At 37.9% G+C, this 25,448-nt stretch overlaps 1 protein-coding gene across 1 annotated transcript; it reads left to right on the forward strand.

Annotated features, from left to right (window-relative positions):
- The first annotated feature begins 253 nt into the window (after positions 1 to 253).
- On the forward strand, positions 254 to 24,379 carry LOC149225311 (clathrin interactor EPSIN 2-like). Its single transcript, XM_089377054.1, has 14 exons — positions 254 to 594; positions 1,858 to 2,019; positions 2,308 to 2,359; positions 2,907 to 2,986; positions 3,083 to 3,161; positions 3,272 to 3,355; positions 3,815 to 3,960; positions 4,073 to 4,423; positions 4,653 to 4,691; positions 4,987 to 5,079; positions 5,190 to 5,353; positions 22,203 to 22,432; positions 22,649 to 23,270; positions 23,403 to 24,379. The coding sequence occupies exons 2-14, from the start codon at positions 1,985 to 1,987 to the stop codon at positions 23,915 to 23,917; spliced, it is 2,490 nt and encodes an 829-aa protein (XP_089233180.1). The 5' UTR covers positions 254 to 594; positions 1,858 to 1,984; the 3' UTR covers positions 23,918 to 24,379.
- The last annotated feature ends 1,069 nt before the right edge of the window (positions 24,380 to 25,448 follow it).

A 25,448-nucleotide genomic window follows, 5' to 3' on the forward strand; every position in this document is an offset into this window, starting at 1 on the left:
AATATGTATATGAGCAACTAACCATCGCTAAAGTTGGAAGTTCATCCAGTCTCCTATATTTGGAGAGACTCCGCCGCGTTCTCGCCCAAGATCTTTCTATTCTGGAAATTCGAAAAACCCGGCGAGTCCTACGCCGCCTCCATTTGCCGGAGACCGACAACGATTTGACTCCATCGGCAACCGGGAACGTTAAACATGTTCCATTTAAAATTTGTTTTAAATAAACATTTCAGCGTTGTTTTAAATAAACATTTCATCTCTGTTAATTGCCAGCTGCACAAACTTTCCTGTTCAACTTTTTAACTTGGAACATCTACAGGAAAGTTGAAACCCTCGTTATTTGTTGCCAGCTTCATCGAAAATTCTTCATCAAACCCTTCATTATGGGTCGGGAACCGATCCGGAAGCTGTAGCACGATATGCAATAAGGGGAAACACCTGCCAGATCGCTGTCATTTTCGTGCTTTCTACCTCGCAGCCAAGCTCTGAGACAATCGGCTGTTTTTTTTCCCGATTAGAATTCGGTGCATATTATCGGATTCCAGGGAGACTTTCGCGGGATCAGGCCAAGAAGCTTGCCCTGATCTACATCAGGTAAATTCCATATATATATTTTTATTATTTGACATCAATTTCGCATCCTAGCATTTTCATCTGAAATTTTAAAATTTCGGAGGAGTTTCAGGTTTACTGAAAAAATTCGATTTTGTGGACTGAGTACTGCTTTAATCAAGAACTCCCCCTCTGTCGTGCTAAAGTATTGTTGAATCCCCTCAAAATTTGACTTTTGTATGCATTTGGATTTCTGGTTTAAAATTTGATATTCGAGCAAGCAATGATATTATTATCAATCGAGATGCGACCTGTTCGCCTCCAGCATGTAGGTTTAATTAAACGTCCAGTCATTTCTTTAGATTTAGAGATTTGAACGGAGGAATCTTTAAAGATAGGCTTTTTTCCTCTTTCTTCAACGTTTTTGTGTCTCATTGAAAATCTATGATCATTTCTGAGGGTCTGCTTTAAATTGGGTGCTATTCTACGGATATTTGTATCGATGGAGTTTTCTGTCGTGCTCGAGTATTGTCAAATCTCCTCTCAAACTTCACTTTTTGTATGAATCTGGATTTGCTAATCAAAATTCCGAGATATTGAGCAGGCTTTATAGGGTTATTATTAATCAAGATGCCACCCTTTCTTCTTCACTATGCACTTTAATTTAAAGGTCCTGTCATTCCTTTAGATTTAGAGATTTGAACGGAGAAATCTTGAACTTAGGCATCTTTAGTTCTTTAATGAAGGCGCCGGTGTTTGTTTAAAATTTACGATCTTCTTCTAGGCCCTGCTTTAAGTTTGCGCTTCTTCAACATTTGCATCGATGAGGTTCTCCTTGATTCATTCTTCATCACTTTATGTTCCTTTGATCTGAAGCTTGTCATTGGCCGCTGGTTTTTTCTAAATTTTTTTCAATATATTCTCAGTTTTTGAGCTTATGTTCATCATATGAGTTTTGTCCTTGATCCATTCCTGTGCATTTTATTATTCGCGTTAAATATGAAGTTTGCCTTTGTTGTTTGGACTCCTGCTTTGAATGCTTCTTTCTGCATTCAAAGTCTCGTTTTATATATTTTAACTTAATACTAAATTTAAGCCACTTAACTCAGATTTCAAGTTGTTCTTCGGAAAATGATTCCTGGAATTGAGATCTGCTTAAGTTGTACTCTATACGATTGGGAATTTATGGAGTCTGTTGTTTCTCATTGTTGACAATTTTATAGGGTTCTTTGGGCTGGGACAAAATTTCCTTACTTCTAAAGTGAGCATATTTTGACGGACACTGATTTGCTGGATATTGTGCAGTGTAAATCAAGATCAAGATTAGTTTTGAATGATTCATCTCCGTATCTTTAAGCCTTTGATCATTCACCAGTCGAAGATTGTGGAAGCAGAGCTTTACTGACAGGTTGTTTACACCGACAGAGGCAAGATGAAGAAGGCTTTTGATCAGACTGTTAGAGACCTGTAAGTGAATTATGTATTTAGCTCTTCTTAATGTAATTCTGTCAGTAGTATTGTCCATTTTATCATGGACTTTTCTGAAGGTTCTTGTTGAAACTGTTCTCTAAGCATATCTGGGATGATCTGAGATTTGTTTTGATCTCTTTATATTTCTGAATCTTAGCATGGCATTCTTGTATTGAAGACCGGGGACTGGTTTTTGCCATTTTAGTTTTGGAATTTTTGGAAATTTAAAATGATTTCTTCGCGATCATTTCTTCATTTATGTGGAACTATTTGAATGTTTCACAGCAAGAGAGAGGTGAATAAAAAAGTTCTGAAGGTGCCTGGAATTGAGCAGAAGGTGAGTTTCTTCTGCCTTGTTGAAAGTTTCAATTGCCTTTTCCAGGAATGCAATTTGTTTATTGGATGTCAAAATAGGTCTTACCGGTTTTCCTCAGTTCTATTTTGTTCTGTTAGTGAAAGTTTTGTCACTCTCCAAATAACGTGAGCCCAAATGTAAACAGTAGGTTGGTTGAGTCTGTGTATCTGGATTGATTATAGAGTGTACTTGGTTCTTCATCAATTATTGTTCCCTGGTTGAATCACCACATAGTCATCTCTTTGTGCTCAAAATCAATATATTACAAATGTGAAGGGTAGGTGTACCTATCTGTTGGAACCACAGACAGACATAGATTTTTTCCTATGTGGTTCACAGACCCTAGAGATTAGTGACTACGTCCATGGGGACTCAACCCATTGAGCTAACCCTTGGGGCTTAAATGGGTGAAATAATTGCCTTCGTGAGTCTTGTGCATTTTGCAATGAATGCTGATTGTACAGATATAATTTGATGAAAATAAGTATGCACCTAAAGTTGTTCAACTCCTTTTTTCTTTGTATTACAGGTCCTTGATGCAACGAGTAATGAGCCTTGGGGCCCTCATGGATCAAAAATGGCAGATATTGCAGATGCCACTAGAAATTTGTAAGATGTTTTTAAGTGTCGTATTATCTTCTTATGATGTATTTACAAGTCTTGGTGTCGCAGAAGATTGATCAGAAATAATTTTGTATCATGTAGTCATGAATATCAGATGATCATGGGTGTGCTTTGGAAAAGGGCAAATGATACTGGCAAAAACTGGCGTCATGTTTACAAGGTGAACAAAGTTACATTTTTGGAAAGTATGTACCATCCTTCAACGTTTTATCCATAGTTGCCAAGCGATATGGTTATACCTGACTGGCAAGCATTCTGTTCTGTCTTCAGGCATTGACAGTTCTTGAGTATTTGGTTGGACATGGGTCAGAACGTGTTATAGATGAAGTTAGGGAACACGGTTATCAAATTCAGGTATTATCTTTTCCATTGTTTCAGTAGTGCAAATTTGGGTAAATCATCATAAATTCACTGACAGTAAGGCAAGTTTACAAAATAGTGGTCTTAAATTATGATGATGATGATGATGATGGTTAATGTCCATTGAGACCAAATTGGTCTATCGGACCTATAATTTTCTTAGTTTTTAATTATCTGGCTCCTCGTTTTTCTTGGTGAGATTGGTGCTGTAGATTTCTTTTTTTTCTCTACGGTCTTCCAACTTCCTTTTTCTTGCATCTCCTTCATCTCTTCTGGTTCTTGGGACATTGGTGTCTTAGCTTCGATATCTATTGTGTTCGTCCTTTACAGCTATTGGTGTATTAGCTTCAATATCTATATGCTGTTGTCAAGTGTTTGCAACGTTGAGGATGCAAATTAATTATGAATGTTGTTCTTTACTGGGGTTGTGTTTCTTCTTTCTTCTGTGTAAAGACTCTCTCGGATTTTCAATATATTGATTCGAGTGGGAAAGACCAAGGACAAAATGTTAGAAGGAAGGCTCAGGCTATTGTTGCTCTTATCAATGACAAAGAGAGAATACGAGAAGTGAGACAGAAAGCTGCGGCAAATAGAGACAAGTATGCATCTGACTGGAGGAATAGGAGAGCTTAGTAGTGTCTTAGCTGTTTACTGTATTTTATCGGGTACTTTGAGAGAATAATTTTGTTCTGTACAAATTTCCTTTTGTAGATACCGAGGAGGCTCATCAACTGGAGGAAGTTACAAGCCAAGCACATACTCAAGCACTGGTGGTGGATATGAATATGACGAAGATCGATCTGGAAGCCGTTATGGGGGAAGAGATGATGATCGGTCTGGATATGGGAAAGAGAGGGAATTTGACAGATACAGGGATGATGATCGATATGGCAGAAATAGTGATTCCTCTAGCAGAGATGGAGACCGTTATGGACGAGATAGTGTTGATCGTTACAGTCGAGATGGTGGGGACAGGGATCATGAAGATGAGCGGTACAATGCAAGAAGAAGTGATAGAAACTATGACAGAGAAAAAGATCGTGCATACGATGATTATGAGCGGTATTCTTCAATGTGCCATATAATTGATTTTGTTGCCATTGTTTGCTTTAAGAAACTTTCTGTACAAAAGTGGTCCTTGGAGTAGATATCAAGGAAGGTTACAGTTGTTTCTTGCTGTCCATTCAATGGTGTCATGTTTGTTTGGGAAATGCTTATTGTAGCTACTTATTAGTGCTTTTGGGGTCTGGTCTTCCTTTGCTTTTGCGCTAATACACTTTTCTTGTGTCAGCAATGGTGGCAGAGCTGATGAATATGCACCAGATGAGAGGTATTTTAATGAAATTTGGCATTTTGATTATTTGGAAACTAGTATTAAAAGCCAAAAGGCAAATATCTATGGTTGCATGAAATTGAAATTTTATTTATTGTCTACAAATGACCAAATAGGTCAAATGGGACTCAAGAGACATGCACTAATAGCTGTAAAGGGAGTGCATATTGCATATCCCAGCAAAGTGAATGATAAAAGAGAAGTAAACTCTAAATCTAAATCTAAATAACAGTAAAGCAGAGCTAGCAAAAGGGGTGCCAAACTAAAATTAGTGAAATTGAACTGTGACAAGGTATGAACGAAAACAGTCTGGAGGAAAATGGGGAGCTCCTCCAAGCTATGAAGAGTCTGTTAATGATCCTGTTCATCAGCACACTGATGAAAGGTACACACTATTTAATTATTTTTAGCTTCATTCAAATATGTTGATTGTAGAATATTCAAGTAGTTATTATTTATTCCACGAACCTTACTTATACATTTGCCTATGGACAGGGATGGAGGGAGTCTGGCAGCCACTGTAGCAAATGCTACTACACGATTAGGTAATAAAACTCAAGGTCAAGATGCTCCGGCCGTTGTGGAGAATGTTACAAATTCTGCAAACAAGGGTAGTGATGATTTTTCAGATTTCAACCCTCGGACGTCATTTACGGCAGGTAACAATATCTTATAGATCTGATTCTCAGTTTTATTAATAACTTGTCAATGGTATGTCAATCATACTTACTGTTTGCAAATGGAATTTAATTGCATGGCAATGCTTGCCTTTTGAAAAATGGCTCAGCAGTTGCAATTGGCTATTTTTGCTGAACAAATTTTCTAATGACCATTCTCTGTTATGTAGATAGCAGGCTTTAACACTGCAAGTGTTCGTTTCAGTTGTTTTTTATGCTCTTGCACCAAAAGATTAGTCCAAAAAATGAAAAGTTTAATGGCTGATCAGGTTGGCAAAAGTTTGAACACAATTTATGAAAACAATGCTGCTCTACCTTAGAAGATAGAAGCTATTGTTGTGTAGGGGAGCATTGCAGTATATCAGAGTGCACTCTTTAGTGAACCTAGATAGGTTCATTTCACTTCCTCTCGGCTTATAGGAGTCAGACATAGTAGAACCCTTGTGAGATTAGGGCAGTCTGAATTGAAGATGAACATTTGGCTGATTTGAAGAGAGTGGTAAAGTCAAGAAGTCACTATCTTTGAGAGTTGGTGATTAGTGAATTGGAGTAGAGCTGTTGATTAGAAGTTGCCATTGGTTTGTGATGAGAAAAGAGTTGCCAATTGTAAGGATTTTTTGTCATGGGACTAAGTCACTAATCGTAAGAGATTTTTTGTTGTGGGGTTGAGCTGCCAATTGTAAGAGGTTTTTCATTGTGGCATTGAGGCATGATCATAAATTGGGATGATATTAAAGCAAAAGTGAAGTGCGATTGTGGTGACAAGCCATAGTAGGAGTTAGAGAGAAATTCGAAGAGTTGGTTGTAGAAAAAAAGACAACCACCATAATCGAGAATTGACATAATTGTATTGTATGAATTGTTTTTTTTGGTGATTGGGGGTTTGCAGGGTTACAATGTGACCATGCACCCTGTGGTTGGGTTTGGCTTTATTTGTGGAGAGGAAATTCGATGTAGTTTTGCTTAGTACTAGATGAGTTTTTTATTAGTTACAAGGGTCAAGTCCTATGGAGTATGTGACAAGCAATAAGCTGCAAAATTTACATCTGTGGAGACAACCTCTCGCTGCAAGAGGTCAGTGCCTAGGACATCCACAAGAACTGATAATTTTTTTAATACTTGTTTGAAGCAAGCTCATAGGGGATGCAATGATTATTCTAGTTCAAAAACTCATCTCTTACAACTGGTGTGGCTAGACCATTGAGGGTTGCAAGCCTTAACATACGTGAGATGACATTAAGCAACTTAGAGAAGGTGGGCTTAAAACTTGAGCCAGATGGAATTCAAGTGTTAAATTCTGAGAATGAAATTAATGAAAAAGAGAGAATATGTGAATGGATTTCTGAAAAGGTGGAGTGCCTATTAAGTTGCTCTTATTCCACTTTCAGGTGCCATCTGAAACCTATGGTTACATAGACAAATCTGCGAACTTGAATAGAACAACCCTGTTGCTACGTACACCTTTTGAGTAGAAGAAAAATACAACGTGAGAAGTAATTAGACAAAAGGAAAATTAATTCATTGCAACTTATCTCAATTCTAGAATCAAATTGGTTTTTGTTGGTGAATTTTTGAGGGATTTCTTCATACATCCAAGTCTAATTCTCAACTCTCGAACCCTTGCAAAATGTGCTTTTCAGACTTTTATTCCCCCACTCCTAGTCTCTTCTTGATCAGTTTCAAAAACTGATTCTTAAAACAGTAACAAAACTATTTGTTTTTGAGAAGTTTTTTTAAAATAATAAAATTACAAAAATAATGTTTTAATATTTTATATATTATATGTATAACATATATAATATTAAAAGAAACTCTTAGTAAATTTAAAGTTCATAATACATATAGACTGGGCTTACGACCCTAAATAACAATCTATATATATATATAAAGACCATATATGAAATTAAATGGAGGTCGTGCGGGTCCCAGTTTGTCGTTATGCGTGTCAACAAACCATGCATGGTTTTGAAGAAATTGGAAAAAAGGGAATTGGGTTGTCGCAATCAACACCAACCATTGATCTGGAGATCAGTGGGATTGCAATTCCACTTTGCAACATCCTCCTGCAATTTAAAGTTCAATCACGTTGACCCGTCACAATTTGCTGAAGTTGGGGCACACGATATTTAAAACCATTGATTGCTTAACACTGCAAGATGTATAACCTTGATTTCATGTCCATTTGTACTCCATATACACCAGTTCTGAGTTTTCAAACTTTTAAAAAGATTGTCAATGCTGCTTATGTTCGCAAAATTTGGTCAACTTTGAAGCTTGTGTCATTTAAGTTTTTGGATCATTCCACCTGCATTATGATGTTCAACCTAGATAGTTGAGCCAGTCTAAACTCCTCAGCATCAACATAGACAAAGCAAACTTCCTTCCATGTCTTTAAACTGTTTACTTTGTGAGCGACATCAAAGGCTTCTTGGAACTGTCTCAGCTCCATGAGAGCACTAGCAAGTTTTGTCCAGTGAGAAATAAAGATAAAAATGATCTCTGCAGCCTCATAGAGAGATTCATCATATAGATGGCCTTCCACACTTTGAAGATTAGCTACATTAAGTGTCAGTATGAATTCTTTAATATCAACAAGTCAGTCATTTTTCGCATATGCATAGATAAACTCGGTATCAACCTTTGGCTCTTTAGCCCTTTTCTCTACATAATTAGGTATTTTACTGAGTCATGATACAAACTTGCTTGCTTGGCCACCATTATCACATCAAGGAATGTGTAGCATCATTAGCGCGAATAAATGATTCAATAGCATCACTGCTCAATCGCTTCTCGAGTTGAACCTTTGCAACTTGATTCCAAACTACATCCTCTGTCACAAGTGATGCGAAATCAACTGCCCTTTCAAAGCTTCTGATGTGATCTAAAAGCACATTTTCTGCCTTCATATTTAGGTTGAATTTTTTGAAAACAGAAAATGCTTTTTCATACAACTCTGCTCCAACAACAATCTCTCCAATCGCAAGGCCAGGGAAATGTTATGGATTGTTATTTGTATCACGAAAAGGAACAATAAAATTCACTTGATTTACTGTATCCCAAGCCAAGCTACTGGTACCAAATACTTATAGAAAATCTATATCTCCAATAATGCCAAGACTTCAATTCAATTTTCAGAGCACTGAGAGTTGGAAATCCGAGATGCAGGGCGTTTTGCAAAAACTGGGCATTGGAAGAGCTGACGAAATCTCCCAAATATCATGGTTTTTTGAATTTTGTCTCCATTTGTTCGAAAAGTGCGCTTGAAATCTACTGTCTGAAAACCTCCGTTTTTTTTAACCACTGTAATAATGCTGCTCCATCAAACTTGATATTACTGCAACTATCATTACTCTTTCCATTTCTTAGTTTGATGCCTATTCAATACTTTTATTCCAACATGGAATTCTTTTGACTATACATTGTGCAGTACAGGCTTTAGAAATTTCTTCATGACATAAAGAATGAGCAGAGCCATATTGGATTGCAGAGTACTAAGTCGATTTCTTTATTTCAGTAGGCATTATCAGAAATATGGATGGATTCATCAACCATAGGAATGATACCTCCTCATATTTGCATGCCAAAAGCATGGTTGTCACCCCTACGAGCTGCAAACACTATATTCACATTATACTTGGATTCCAAATAAACAATTTCAACTTATAACTTGTCCAGTCTACATTGTCGGGTGATTTATTAAACTGATATTTTAAAACCATTAGTATTGGAGCATTATCCATAGTCGAAAATCATATGCAGTCATCCTCACAGGTTTTCTTCTAAAATGCCCAACCATGACCACTCAATAGAGCAACTTTCCAAAATACCCACGCCTTTCAAACTTACTCTTAGAAATTTAATACAAGAAGGAACAATTGATTGGCTAGGATTAGAATCCCCTTGGTGAACTTAGTCCACAATTTGACTTTCGACTCATCTTGTATGTTTTGCAATACAAAGACCACACAACACAATTTCTACGTTGCAGGTTGAGGACTTCATCACTCAAAGAATCTTTGATACCCACTTCTTTGACTTTAGATGCCCCTTTAAAATTTTCGATCTAAATTTCAAAGTACTTGAAGGAAACATGGTCATGTTCTCATATCTCTATTATTATTTAACAATCTTCCCTTCTTTTCTCATATATGTAATATTTTTTAATTTTCTTGAGTAATTGTTTCACACCAACCCTTAATTTTTTTGGGTGAACATTGGATTTCAGTTCATCCTCATTGTTGAAAAGTGTAACTAGGTTCGGTCTTCACAATGACATGTAATTGTGATTTTTTTATGTAAGAGATGTAAAGAAGAAAAATAAAATTATTGTAATGCTTGCGTCATGGGTTTCATGATCGAGACATTTTATTTTAGTAAAGGCTCCCATTGAGAGCCGTTAGGGATATTGTCATCTAGTCATAAAAGTCTAAAGAGTCATTGTCATGTAATGAAGGCATGTTACACATTGTAAAAGTCATACTTGTCTTTGTAAGTAACCCTCCAAGACCTTGTCACTAACCCTCTCACAAGTCGGCCTACAACGAAGTATAATTCTAGAAAGTGAAGTCAGCCTACTCCAAGAGATCATGTCGGCCTTATTACCGTGGTCAAACAACTATATATACTAGTGCTCGTCCTCATTTGGAGACCAGCATTTCAGTGAAGCAAGTCTAAGAAAAAGGTGCGAGAAACATGCTAAGAAAGAGCTTCTAGATCAGCAAAGGAGGACGAGAAGATAACGAAGGAGAGAGTCAACATTTGAGGATTGTTTTGGGCCAGATTACCCTCACACGTGTGACAAATTGCAGGTCTGAAGTTGGTAAGGATAGATCGAAATTGGTAGTCATAAAAGGTGATCAAGTTTGAAAAAGACTTTGCTCAAGGAGGTCGAGCAACATTCAAGATGAGGCTAGGGCTCTAGTGTTAAGGGTCTTTGTCATGGTTTTGGTATGTGTCAATTGAAGATCTATAAGAATAATTTCTTCTAGGTTTTCCTCTCAAGGAGTGAGAGGTTTTAGCCCTGGTTGACAAGCCTATATACTATGTCTCTTGTCTCTTAATTGTTCATGATTTGGTAATTGTCTTGATGAAAAGAACCCAATAATAACTCAATAAAAGATCATAATCAGGAAGTAAAAAGTCTATCACAAGCAATTATCATAAGTAGAGAAATCAACTATTTGTTGATGCCCTAGATTTCTCAACACTCATATCTTAGATCAAGAGTATAACATACCACAAAAAAAATTCTTAACCCATTTTCCTTCGCTATTAACAAGAATAACATTCCAAGTGAGTGATATGTAGTTCGTGTAGCCCTTAACGGGCTCATAAATAATATGGGGATTCACAAGATCATATAGGCAGAAAAATTTGAGAGGCTTGATAGCCATGGACAAATATTGTCACTAATTGATTCTGGTCCCTTTTTGGAGTTTGTTTTTAAAAATATCTTTAGACTTTCTGACCCTGCAAAATTTTGCTACAATAGTGGATTTGAGTGCCATGGCAAAACTTGCCCCCTCTACAACACCCTTGTTCCAATTCTATTTCATTTCCAATAGTAAACAAGGACTAATTTACAACAATGGTGATATAGCCATGGAGTCATACTTATCATATTATAGATCCCAAATTAAAAGCTTGTTGCTAAACAAATTTCTTGAAATTGAAAACAAGAAGCTCCACTTAGAGGTAATATTTCTCAAGCAATTGGTTTTTGAAATGAAGAAGTGGAAGAAGCTTAAAAGAAGAAAACCAAGAAGGAAGAAATAAAAGAGTTTTTGAAATGAAGAAGTGGAAGAAGTTGAAAAGAAGAAAACCAAGAAGGAAGAAATAAAAGATCACTGCTATGACTAACATTAGTGTTCTCCACCTATTTCTTTTCAGTTCTTGTAAAAGATGACTATTATGGTAGGAATCATTAGAAGCATGATAGGATGCATCATTTTAGGAGATGGTAGCATAGGAGAATACAACTGAAGCAAGAGCTCAAGACATCATCATAAGAAGCTTGAAAGATTGTTGAAGTAGAATTCTATGACAATCATCATTAGAGGGAAGTAGCCCTTAATAACCTCACAAGAAGCATAAGTAGTACTTGGTGGTAAAAGAGAATCATCTAATATAGAGCTCATGATATATCATTGGGAAGAAGCATTTGCAAGATGAGGATAATTAGGATACTCTGTTGGAATTTTCATTAGAAGATTCATTTTGTGGAAGAAGCAATTGTCTCACTAAGAATTCCACTCTGAGTGGGATTCATTGTTTGAAAGAATGATGGTATGACGACGAAGGAATGCAACATGTCGAGATGGTTGAAATACTTTCAATCAAGGAAAGGAAGCTGCTGAAGGAAGTCTAGATGACCAAAAGGAAGGAAAGAGGTATGTATGCATATGTTTGATAAGATAAGTCATGTCATTGTATAGTTGCATATAACAAGGATAGATACTCTACCTCATCAGTATGATCAAAGTAAAGGGATCTCTTTTGTTGAAAGAATGCATGAAGGCATGGGTCACATATTCTCTAGATGAAATCGACATAAGATGTCCTCATATGAAATATGAGGTGGTTGACAAAGATGAAGGAACTATGATTGGGAGTTCTTGGGAAGCAATATGTGAAGAAAGAAAAGAAGAGATCGTGAAAGATGCAACTATGGAGAAGGCAATCAACATCCAATGACTAGAAGAATATGATATCTCCATGGGAAAGATATGAAGATCTTGGAAAAGTTTGAAAAGAAAGAAGACCCTTGGCAAATGAATATCTCTGAGATGTGTCAATGTATATGTGTGCAGGATGTTGATGTTACAACAAGCAAATGTCATGATGAAGGGCCATCACAAAAGGTAATCGTTGATATGATGTTCATTTTAAATTTTGAACAATATCTGGATGGGTTGATACAAGGCTACCAAAAGAGAGTTGTGGAAGTCATCCACTACTAGTAAATCATGTGATGGGATGGAAGATCCTAAAGAAACATGATATGGAAAAAGTAACAATATGAAGAAAAGCCAGATATGGTCCAATGGATCACTCTCCGACGAAAGGAAGGATGACATGACTGCCCTGATTCAAGAAGGAAAGTGATGGATGGTCGATGCCCTACAAAGAAGTCCCAAAAGATGAAGGCTCTTGCCAACATTGTGCTATGATCTTATGAACAGATAGAGCTGTTAGTCAAGGCCTTGCTATGTGACAATGTTGGATGAATATGATGCTATACAGATGGGTTACCAATCCGACTCTGCTTATAAGAATTCTTCAGATTAAGAATGTCCAAGTACACCTTGTATGGGTTATGAGTCCCTAGTTAAGCGAGAGTGTTGAAATATGTAACTTGGTTCGGTCTTCATAATGACATATGTAATCATGATTTTATGTATTTGATGTAATGGGAAAAACAAATTTATTTTTGTTGATCTTGAGGCATGGGTTTCATGCTCAAGGAAATTTATTTTTATAGGTCAAGCTCCCATTGAGAGCTTCTAGGTAATTGTCATGTATGAAAGACCCATTTAGGGGATGTTACATATTGTAAAGAAATTTATTTGAGTCATTGTAAGAGTCAAAAAACCCTCCAAGACCTCGTCACAAGTGCTCAACAAGTCGACCTTTAAAAGAAGCTATAGACCTATCTAGAAGGAGATGTCGGCCTAGACATGATGACAAGTTGACTTAATTGCATGGGTAAGAAGACTATATAAAGAGGACTCAACCTCACTTGAAGGGACATCAATCAAGCATCCACGAAGAAGAAAGAAGTGCAAAAAGGAAGGAAGAAAGCCTCTTAAGCAGCAAAGAGAAGGAGAAGAAGATCGAAGGTTTCTAGTATTGTTTTTGGGTCCCTCCAACTCACACATGTGACTACAGCTAGGGTTTTTGCAAGTAGGGTTATATCAGACTTTAAAGGAGCCGAGATTAGGGTCAAGAAGGAAGCTTCATTACTAGCCGAAGTCACAAGGAGAAGGGTGCAAGTCTAGCGAAGGAGAAGAGCCTCATAGATTTGCCCCATCAAGCACTCACGTGTGGCATCTTGGTAATTACAGGTTTGTGATAAGAGGCTGAAATTCAAGAGAAGTCGAGAACAGTGGTGTAGAAGACAATTTGACCAACGTTGACTTGAAGAAGGAAGAAGAACTATTCAAGGAAGCTTTGTGACTTGGTCTTGGAGAGGTTCTTGGTCAAGGGTCTTGGTCTTGGAATTCATCAATTGAAGATTCTATAAGAAGAAGAATTCTGTGGGTTTTCCTCTCAAGCTTGGAGAGGTTTTGGCCCTGGCTGATAGCCTATATCTTGTGTCCATTGTCTCATTGTTATTTATGATTTGATAGTTGTTTGATGATAGAAAACACTAATAATAAACAAGAGAAAGAAGAAGCTAACTAAGTGAAGTAAAAATATATCACAAGTAGTCATCATTGAAAGAGATCATCTACACTTGCTGCCCCCTAGATTTCTCAACACACTGCCAAAGAAGAATGATTGGAGTAAAATCAAGTGCTTCGTTTGTCAAAAGCACAAGCATTATGCATCACAAAGAAGAAGTAGGCTAAAGGGAAACAACAACAAAAGTGTGTAGTAGACCCAAATGGACAACTTTGTTGCCAAGGCCGAGAAGGATTTCTCACAATATTTTGCCTTTCTACCTATAGGTTTTAATCTTGTACAAAAATTACCTACAAAGGAATTCTTTAAAACAAAAAATATACAATGGCAAGAGCATAAAATATACACAAAGATTTTCTCCCAGAACCCAAAATCGGGAAAACCAGATTGATTTTTCATTATATTCCTTTTAATGTTACAATACATTATATACATTCCGAAGCATTCATAAACCCCAATCCATTAACCTTGGATTAGAACGTAACCGTTGTTCCCTTGACTAGATCTACAAAATAAAATGAGCAAAACCATCATACCCAAAACCATGGGTGTGTTCGCCCCCCATCCCTGGGTCTACCCAACCATTATCGGGTTCTTTATTTGTATGTCGGGGCATTGCCGTGGGCCTAGAGTAAACCCCCTGGCAGGAAACCCCCCCTGGAACCCTCTAGTTGCGCCCTGCAGTACTTAGTAGAAGGAGTTGGTACTATTTGCTTCCTACTCAAATTAAATAATTCTTTAGATTTTGATGATGTTTTGTTTGTTCAAAGGCTCACGAATAATTTTCTTTTAGTTTTGGTGATTGTGGGTAGGGGCTTTGTTGTGGAGTTTAAGAATGAACAAGTCCTCATTAGCCCGATGCATTCGTAGCCTTGATATAGCTTTTAGGTAGTAAGGGTTAGAGAAGGTAATTTGTCATAGGCCTTCCAAAGTTTAGTATTGAGTAGCATGGTGTATGTAGAGGGTGCATGCTTAGCAAACATTCCAAAGCTACATTCCTAAGTAGTGATAATAGGTCTAAGGGAATTCTGCCTTCACATATCACAACAGGTTCTACATTGTTAAAAAATGTAACTATGTCCGGTCTTCATAAAATGTGTTTGTCAAAATAATTTTTATTATTGTTACAACGACTTATTAAAGCATGGGTTTCATTGCTTGGGTCCTCGTTTTCTTAGTCGAAGTCCCCATTGTGGACTTCTAGGATTAATCAAGAGTCATTAGAGTCATTGTATATTTTATGTGACCCTTCTTGGGCTTTCGAACGATGTAAAAAGAAATATTTTTGAGTCAAAAATGAATTATGTAACCTCAACACCAAGTCGGCCTCAAGAAGATTAAGTCGACCTCAAGGAAGGCAATTCGACCTCATTGGAAGACTATATATACAAGGTAGTTCGACTTCATTTGGAGCATCTCACTCTCTCACACATAGTTCGATATCTGAAGCTGCGAAAAAGTGCGAAGGTGAAGGAGGAGGCTAAAAGGAGTGCGAGTTTGGTCAAGGAGGAAGGGAAGAACAAAATCGAAGTTTTGCTCTCTCTCTCTCTCATGTGGGCTAGTTTAGGATATCAAAGTTTCCTTGTCAAAGTCAAAGCTGCTGTTGACGCTGGAAGCTGCCAAGTCTAAGTTGCTAGGGTCGAAGTGTTGTTGCTGCTAGGTCGAAGGTTGGATTGAAGAAGGAGAGGTTGGCTTGGTGTGGAGGAGGTCTTTGTCCAGGTTGAAGGGTCTCAAGGAAAACTGTTGAAGGAAGAGATTTTGACTGGGTTTTCCCCTAGATAGGGGTTTTGCCTTGGTAGAGTGCCTACATCTTGTGTCTTGTGTTTTTGTGATCTTCATACACATAATTTGGTAATTGCTTGATGAAAGATAATATAACAAATAATTAAAAGAAGCCAACATAATTCACAAGTAATTATCAAGAAAGAGAAATTTAACCCTAATCCTACTAGCATTGATTTGTCAACATACATAGCAGATTTTCCCACCAAACTTGGCCTCTGCGACCTCACAAAATCATACTTAATTGTTTACTCAGATCATGTGATGAAATTATAGGTCTTGGATCTTTAAGATGTTTATAAGGATTAGTAAATTAGTTGTTTGCCTATGTTTACCCTGTTTAAATTGACAACTTAGTTGTCTGCGTTTTTTTTCATAGGATTTTTTTGGGTTGTCAGTTCAAAGTTGGAGACTAAAACTAACTCCTCGTTCCATGGTTTGCATTTTTTTCTGAGATGATGAACATCTACTACCTATCAAGACGTGGGGGATACTGTTTACACTGTTGGGCCAACTTAACAGTGATGACAGTTCAATGGGCCGTTTGCAACATTGCACGGGCCACTTTGTTAGAGGAATTGAACCTTGGTAGGGGCAACAACGTTGCTCTGCTTTCACTGACCTAGATAACCTCTTGTCGTTCATCCACTTATTTTTTGTTTTGTTTTTTGTAAATTTATAATAACCTACATCTTTGCTAACATGTAACATTGCAATTGCTTGAATTGTGAAACTGTTCCCAAATTCCTTCCTTAAGAATGTCTTCCACAAAAAGGATTGCAATGCCACCAACAACATCAATATATAAACTTCTTTTAGAGTATTTTGTCCTTGGCTATAGTAAAGGGTCAAATAAGTAGTTATGAATAGAAACCCTACAATGGATAATGCTCTGGTAATTTTTCACTTTCCCATAGTTCCAGTGTTCCATTATAACGAATAAATTTCAAAATGTTTTTTATTTGATGTGTGGAAGGTTTTCAAATTTGTACTATCAAAGTTTTTATGATTAAAAAGCTATTAATTTGCATTAATAATACGTATAATGTTCCATAAATGGAAGGGTTATATCTTTTCTCTTGTTATATTTGATTACAACCTTACATTCAACCCTGTTTCCATTATGCCAAACTACTATTCGAATGCTCCAAAATGGCAGGAGCTGCTGACCTTCCCTTCATATTTGTTATCCTTTTTCATCATATACCCCTGAAATGTTATTTCCAAAATCCCTATTGTTGGTTGTTTTTACTTTCTTCAGTTTGTTATCACACCAGATAGTTACATATGTGTATTAATTTAGATATTATATGTAAAATAGACATAGATCTAAACAAAACAAAATGTTATCTCCATCCAATGGTTTTACTCTTCTTGAATGCCTAATGGGTTTGTTTCCTTTATGACCCTTGCTATTGTCTGCTTCTTTATGTGCAATGGTTTTCCCTTGGTTTTCCAATATTTTGTTCAGTTTATCTTGTAGGTCTCTACTCTCCTTGGATTGCATCATCCTTCTTATGATCAGTCGTGCTTTGATTCCCAATGCTTCCTTCACTGTAATAGTCCATTCTGCCTATCTGATTTGGGCATTTTGTTCAACATCTTGTTGCTGGAACCTAGTGGTATATCTTGAATAAAAAGATCTAGTGCCAAAGTCAAATTGTAGAGTGTACTTCACCTAGCAGTGTATCTAGGGTCTTTTGTAGAAGATATGCTAGATTGAGGGAAAGGATTTTCCATTATTCTAAGCTTGGCCACAACCTGTTCTCAGTCCATGGCAACATTCCTTTGGGCAGGGGAGAAAATTTTTAATCTTGGCCACAACTATTAATTTGCTTCTTTTGGGTTTATTGCCCTTCGATTTTGCCATAGAAGGTTCATTTTGGGGTAGGAACTAAGTTGCACGAAACGACAAAATGTCTAGAAGTTTCCAAAACAGGGATGGCCCGAAATGCGACCCCCGGAAAATGGAAACGCGACCGAAACGTCATCTCTCTCTCTCTCTCTCTCTATATATATATATATATATATAGAGTCAATATTAAAGAAAGAATGAGACGTATAAATGACATTTTAGAAGGAAATCCAAATTTATATTAATTCCAACAGATGATTACATGATGCAAATATCCAAAATTAGCCTTTATAGATGAGGCTTTACATTCAAGACTCCAAAATCAACATTTTTATGTGAGGCTATATGTGCTGAAACTAAAATAAAACATGAACTAAAGACAATCATGGCTACATTAACATATCATTACTAATACAACTCCTCATCCTCATCAGCAAAGATAGAACAAGATGCTTGTTCAACAGAAGAGGCAACTCTACTAGCGCTTCCAGATGCATTTACATCACCATTGGCACAAATATCAAGAGCAGAAAGAGAGAGCTCTAAATTTGGACATTCTGTATCCACATCCCATTCTTTATGAGGTCCACTTGTATATTCTTCACCCCTACGAGACACAAGGTGTAGGTTTGAATGCACATATACAAGGTCCTCTACCTTCTGCGATCCCAACCTATTGCGCTTCACACTATGAATGAAACTGCAGGTGCTCCAATTCTGTTCTGCTGATGAAGAGCTTGCCACTTGTGATAGAATACGAGAGGAAAGACTTTGCAAATGAACACCACTTGCCCCATGAAATGTCCACCACTTAACTGGGTCCATGGTCCTCCTCTCATCCAAAGCTGATATGATTGCAAAATCCTCTAATCCAACAACAAAACACGGAAATTCTTGCCTTAGATCAGTTTGTAAAGAAGTTGGAAATATCCTCTCAAAGGATTTCTTCACTCCGTTGGCCACCTCCTTGTTCTTATGTGGAGGCTTCCTCTTCCCATTGTTTTCAACAATGAATTCTTCATCATAAAATTTTGGATTCAGAGCATGTGCCAAAGTCTGCAATAGAGTGTTGAAGCCATTCCACCTAGTAACAATAATGGACCTCACTTATTCAGCAAAACCAAATCCACAAAAAGAAGAGTAGGAGCCTCCTGTGTGATAATTTCCACAGTTTTTTCAACCATGGTATCCATGCCATCATAAACCTCTCTTAAGAAAGGTTTCTCTTTCACTGCAACTCGAAGAAGATTAAATGTAGACGATGTGAACTTGAGCAAGAAATCAATCTTGCTCCACCAATCTTCATCAACCAACACCCTCCTCACCATACTTCCCTTCTCTAAATCTGCCTGTCTCCACTCGGCCCAAGTTGGACCCACCACCATACTCATTAATGCATTTTTAACATCAACAAGGCAACACAACATGATGAAGTTTGAGGCATACCGTGTCTCAGCAACTTTCAACAACTCCAATTTGGAGTATTCTCGATATATTGCTTGAGATTGGTGGTGGTTGGTGATGAATTTTATAATCTCCCTAGCTTGCCCTGTGACCTCTTTAATCCATTCTGTTTTTGCCTCGATCTCTTTTAAAATAAAATTCAAATTGTGGACAATGCAAGGAGTCCAAAATATGTGATTGTATCTACTCAACAATCAAGCTTGCAACTTTGCAAACAGGTGCATTATCTGTGATAACTTGCACCACATTTTCTGACCCTACTTGTTCAATCGCAGAAATTAAAATATCAGCAATGAGCTTACTATCCTTTATCTTACGCGAACAATCTTTTGCTTTGATGCAATGAAAGGACATTAATCAAAGGCCCGCGTCTTGTATCAGTCCAGCCATCTGAGATAATAGAAACCCCTGTACTACCCCATGAGCTACGAATTGGTTTGAGAACATCATCAAGAAGTTGCCTCTCTTTCTTCAGCAAAACTGTTCTGACTTTTTCATAGTTTGGGTCCTTGTAACCTTGAGGAGCTTTGTTAATCACTCATACCAAATCTTGCCAATATAGGGATCGAACCACATTAGAGGGGATGCCACAATCAAAGATGGCCCTTGCCACTCTTGAGTGAGCTTCTTCTCTCCCTTGACTATCAAGCATTTTCACCAATCTGCTGTCTTGAATTGTAGTTGATGGATTTGATAACTCTGCTTCTACTTCTAGTACACTCTTTCTTTCTTCCTGAATAATCCTTGGCTCAACGCTATCAGACATGCGAGGATTGGTAGTGCCGATGCTGATTTTGCTTCTTTGATCCTTCAACCTTTGAGAATCATCACTCTCCTTCTTGAATCTAGTCTTCATCTCTACATTTTTGGTATGTGCACGCACATCAATACCCTTTATCTCTTCATGCAAAATGTGAGCCTTCACTCGTGTGTAAGAGCCCTTGAAGCTCTTTTCATTTTTGTACAAATTGCACTTCCATTCCCATGTACCGCCAAAACCCATCTGCTTCACTTTGGTAACATACTTCCATAGAGGATAATATTCTTGCTGCCTGCTTGCTTGAGTGGATTTAGGGGCACTTGAAACACAACTTTGAGAAGCCATGATTGCTGCAAAATTACAATAATACAAAATGAAAAACTCACCTAATTTAGGGGCACATGAAACACTACTTTGAGAAGCCATGAATGATGCAAAATTAGGAAATGAAAACTCACCCAACTAGCTGCTGTCCATGTGCTTCCTCTTGCTGGCCGCTGCCTACGCTCCAAAACACAAATAAACTCCTTGCTGCTGCTATAGGAAGCTCTTCTTGCAAAACAATGTGTGAGAAATGAGTGAATGGAGTGCCTTTTTAAAGAAAAGAAGAGGCTCATAGGGTTTCTAGAGAGTTCTATTCTTCTCATCTTCTAGAGAATTCCATTTGTATTTTTTTATTATTAAATTTAGATAACATCCACATAGAAATTAGTTTATTAGTGTGTTTTGGTGTTATATTGGGCCCACACCCTCTTCCCACAAGTTGAGATGGCCAAAAAAGGCTTTAAAAAATTAATTTCTCTTTGGCCACCGAAACTTGGACCGTTGTGCCAAAACTCCCCTGGCCGCACTGTCTGGCGTTTCGAAATTTTGAAACACCATACGGTATGACTGGCAGCGTTTCAGCAGCTTTTCAAGCCCGTTTCGGCATTTCGGGCCGTCCCGGGTACTAGTACGCCACTAAAATTGGCGTTTCCTGCAACATAGGGTGGGAAAGAGGCCCCCTGGATCTACCTCCTTTTTGTTCATCTGCATGGGGAATCTCCTTTGAGGGAAAGGCAAATTTCTTGTTCATTTTAAACCACAGGCACTGGAGGCAGGAAACTTGACAGGATGGGGAATGACAGAAGAGTGAATAAAACTCAACCACAAAAAACTGGAAACAAACATATGAGCTGAAACCAGCAAACCTCAGTGAAAGAAACCAAAAGTGAAGAGAGCTTTTAAAACCAAATCCAAGATGAGATATCTTAGACACCATGTCTTGGGAGCTTCAACAGCATGGGAAAGACCACATGTAGAAATGGAACAATGAGGTCCAATGGGGTGTTTAGAGAGTCCCCTATAGAGTTTTGCAAAATGGACATTCGCCTAACTGCTAAACTAAGAACGGAGGCTACTGCTATCACATAGGATTGGTTTTAGCCTTCAGGTAATCCACCTTCTCAATGGTTCCTTAAGATCATTCTCAATAAACAGCTGCAATGATATATGCTTACCCACTTTGTCTTTCCATTGTTGTGGCTTCTGCTTCTGGAGGAATCACCTTGTGCTGCAATATGTCTTGTACATTTGATCAATCATAATATGGGTTGATCTGTCTAGACTTTTGGTTAATTGTATTTGTGTTCTTACAATGTTTCTTGATCAAGGATGCTTGGCTGCCTTTCCAAATTGAGAAATTTTGAGATAACTTTCGTTGTCTCATGATCCCACTTATCCAAACTTTCCTCATTCATTTTTATGGTTTAAGTGTTAAATTTTTACTGCTAGATTACAATTCAAACTTGGATTGTTTACGTATCAGGAATATACATGCCTTTGTGCAGTAAGAAATGCCAAACATCACTTGCGTGTAAAACAGTTTTTTGCTTGATTACTGATGGGATTCAAGTATGGTTGCTGTTATTCAAAATCATAAAAATCTTCTGTTTTGGCTTCTTTGCTCAAAATCTTTAGGCTTGTTAATATTCTTCGTTAATAAGCCTGGAATTTATATTTGTTGAATAATCTTTCAAGTGATGTTTGAAATAAAATTACAGGCAGTGTTGCTTCTTCAACTCCCAAGTTCAGGATTTGGCATCATGAAAATTGAATTTAGTCTGTTTGTAATTTGGCTAAAATTGGTTGTCTGTTTGCATTATAGGTTATAGTATAGGCATTTACCTCAAGTCTTGCTTGAGTTTTTGCCTTTTGGAATGAACCTATGTGGATTAGGATTTATATTTGTTGAATAATCTTTCAAATGATGTTTGAAATAAAATTACAGGCAGTGTTGCTTCTTCAACTCCCAAGTTCAGGATTTGGCACCATGAAAATTGAATTTAGTCTGTTTGTAATTTGGCTAAAATTGGTTGTCTGTTTGCATTATAGGTTATAGCATAGGCGTTTACCTCAAGTCTTGCTTGAGTTTTTGCCTTTTGGAATGAACCTATGTGGATTAGGATTTTTGGGAAATTCATTGAATGATAACATGTGATCTATAATGTGATCTATTGTTGTTTTCTTATCTGCACTCTTCTTATGCGTATTATTTGATTATCTGTTCTGTCTTTAAACTGCAACAGCTCCAGTTTCATCATCTCAAACAGATGTTGATTTATTTGGTGCATCTTCTGAGCCGCTAGCTCTCACAGTCACAGCTTTACCAGCCAGTACATCTGCGAGCGAGACAAATTTGGCAGCTGATTTGTTTGGTGATGCTAGCTTTGGTTCAAGTTTTAATGCTGCGCCTGCACCTGCGCCTGCACCTACACCTACACCTGTACCTGCATTTGCTCCTAGCTATCAAAATCAGGTAATTATGATTATTTTCTGTTGTGATGGATTTGGCATGGTACCACAATTCTCTAAGCACATATACATCAAGGTTTCAGAGCTGTGGTGGATTGAATCAAAAGCATATTGATTTTAATTGGCAATAAACATCTCAGGTTTTATTGTCATAGTTTAAGCATACATTGGTTTTATTGTTCTGAAGTCTTGATTGTATTGTTCTTATAACATTTAACAGCCCAACGAAAATCCTTTTGGTGATCCTCCATTTAAGGTGTCATCTTCTTTCCCTGAAGACCCCTTTTCTGCACAAGCACAAAACACTACAGTGCCTGCAACACCCTCCTTTAGCTCTGGAGAAAATGGGGCCTTCACAGCTGCCGCCGCTTCGAAAGTTGATACTACAGCAAGTTTTGGTTTCATGGAAAATTTTCAAACAGGACAATCTAATCCATTTGGTACTGTTGAACAGCCAGCACAGAGCTCAAACAACTCCAGCATTTTCCATGCACAGTCACAGATACAGGTGCCGACACAACCACAGACACAGAATCAAGCACCAATACAGATGCAGCAACATGCACACACACAGACACAGAATCAAGCACCAATACAGATGCAACCACAAGCACACACACAGACACAACCTTTTGATCTTGACTTTACGCAAGGCCAAGTTATTAGCAGTGCAGCTTTTACAAAGCCACAGGAACAGACCGCAGTGCAGGTTTCACAGGCTCAAAATGCTTTTGCTGTATCTAATGGAAAGCCACAGCAAAAGAAAGATAAATTTGAACCTAAATCAGCAATTTGGGCAGATACACTCAGTCGGGGTCTTGTTGATTTGAATATTTCTGGACGTAAGTTTCCCTTCCATTTTATAATAGGTTTTGTTTGTAAGGTATCTTGCCAAAGGAATAGTATAGAATGTCTGGTGTATTTTCAATGCTTGGTGTATCTGGCAAACTGATCTTGGACCCATTGCTGTGCAGCAAAAATCAATCCTTTGGCAGATATTGGAATTGATTTAGATTCCATCAGCAGGTTGGAAAAGAGGCGGGGCGAAAAAGAGAGGACATCTGTGTCTACTATGTCATCAAGTAGTCAACCCATGGGAAGAGCCATGGGTTCTGGTACTGGTCTGGGGCGAGCTGGTGCAAGTGCATTTCCTACTCCAAATGCCCCAATGGTTGGTACTATGGGCATGGGCATGGGTGGATATGGAATGGGAATGGGTGCAAATGCTGGAATGGGTATGGGAGCAGGTCCTAACATGGGTATGGGATCAGGTGCTGGCATGGGCATGGGAATGGGAATGGGTATGGGAATGGGGATGGGGATGAATATGCCCATGGGACCTGGCATGGGAATGAATCCAGCAATGCCTATGCCTGGGATGGGAATGAGGCCACCCATGGGCATGCCACCAGGGTCTGGGATGGGTGGAGTGAACCCAATGATGGGTGCTTATGGTTCTCAACAGCAGCCCTATGGAGGGTATAGATGAATTCTCACAGCAGCCGTATGGTGTGTAGGAGATCATGGTTTCACTTGGTTTCTGGATTTGGCAACCACGGTCGGAGGAGTCAGGAAGTTTACATTGCCAGTAGGGTGGCTATATCGTACTCAGCAGCAGCAGCTAGAGTGTTACGGGTTTATATGGTACTCATTTACAAAATAACTGATGTTTGTACAATTTTTAAAACATATGGTTATGGGAACCATCATTCAGTGATATGCATGTACGATCCATCATATTAGATAGGAAAATATGTATGGCTTGTAATTCTTATGTCTGAAAGGGCTTCGTGTCTCAGGTTCATTTTCAAGCTGCTGAACTACATGATTATATATTACTACAGCTGATAAAAGATTTGTGAATGCTAGTAAATTCTTTATTGTTTGCCCCTTCCATTTCAAACTGGGAAATGGTTTTCACATAAGCGATTCATTCTTGGTTGAGGTGTCCTATACTGATCTTTATAGTGTCTTCTATTTGCTCCATGGTTCTGTGTTTGTTTTCACATAAGCGATCATGTACTGATCTTTATAGTGTCTTCTATTTGCTCTCCTTCTGTGTTTGTTGTTAGTCTTATAGCATCATAAGTAATTTGCACACCTCTTCAGATCATTCTCTGTTCAACCGAATATTGGATGAATAGTTTAGTGCTCTTCAGATAAAATCTTGCATGCATCGTTTAGTACTAAAGTAATCTTTGCATGCAAGTGCACTTCTACGGTTTTTTCTTTTCTCCCCTTTTTTGTTTGTTCTCTTTGGACTATTGGTGAGCCCACTGGTGTGAAAGTACGCCCCGCACCTATTAGTATGTTCAGGAAATGACAGATTGTTGAAGCTTTCCTGAAAATTTCTGCCTGTTTATTGCCTAAAATCGGTTCAGATTGCAAATTCCTCTCATTCAGACCCACATTGGCAAGTATAGGCAGCACCTGTTTGGTGGAGGGCGTGAATCTTATGCACTCAGTTTTCCAAATGAATAGTCCGCATTAGAATGATTATAACAGATTTGCAAATTGGGTTTTACTCGGATGTGATGATAAGCATTTCAGCTACCCCCCCATATTTACGATATCGTTAGGTCTTTTCCGTCCAAAACCTATCTTTGGATCCTCGGCATATCTTGCTATTGATATTGAGACCGACGGTGGCTTGTCCAAGGCCTATATTTCTTGTTGCTTTATTAAGTGGTAACAGACTCCCGTGAACCAACGCTTCACAACACGTTGTAAGGAAACATAATTACCAGACTCCAAGTCTTACTTGAATCTTAAGTTTGACTATTTCAGCAAACCAAGTCCAGTCAACGCTTCCGAGTTAGCTCAACCCTGAATCATGCTTTGCAGTTTTGATTTTCATGTCAAACGCAAGTCAGATTGAAATGGTGAATCTGGTCCCCTGCTTAGATTCCATGGTGTTTTGTATTATGTAATCATACCTTGAAATGAGTTGTTATTGGAAATTTGTATCATATGATGGAAACGCTAACATCAATTGAAATAATATTTTATTTTCATTCTCC

Source organism: Pinus tabuliformis, chromosome J, assembly GCF_031772625.1.
Source record: "Pinus tabuliformis cultivar Carrire ecotype Pingquan chromosome J, CPIR1, whole genome shotgun sequence".
Taxonomy (NCBI): domain Eukaryota; kingdom Viridiplantae; phylum Streptophyta; class Pinopsida; order Pinales; family Pinaceae; genus Pinus; species Pinus tabuliformis.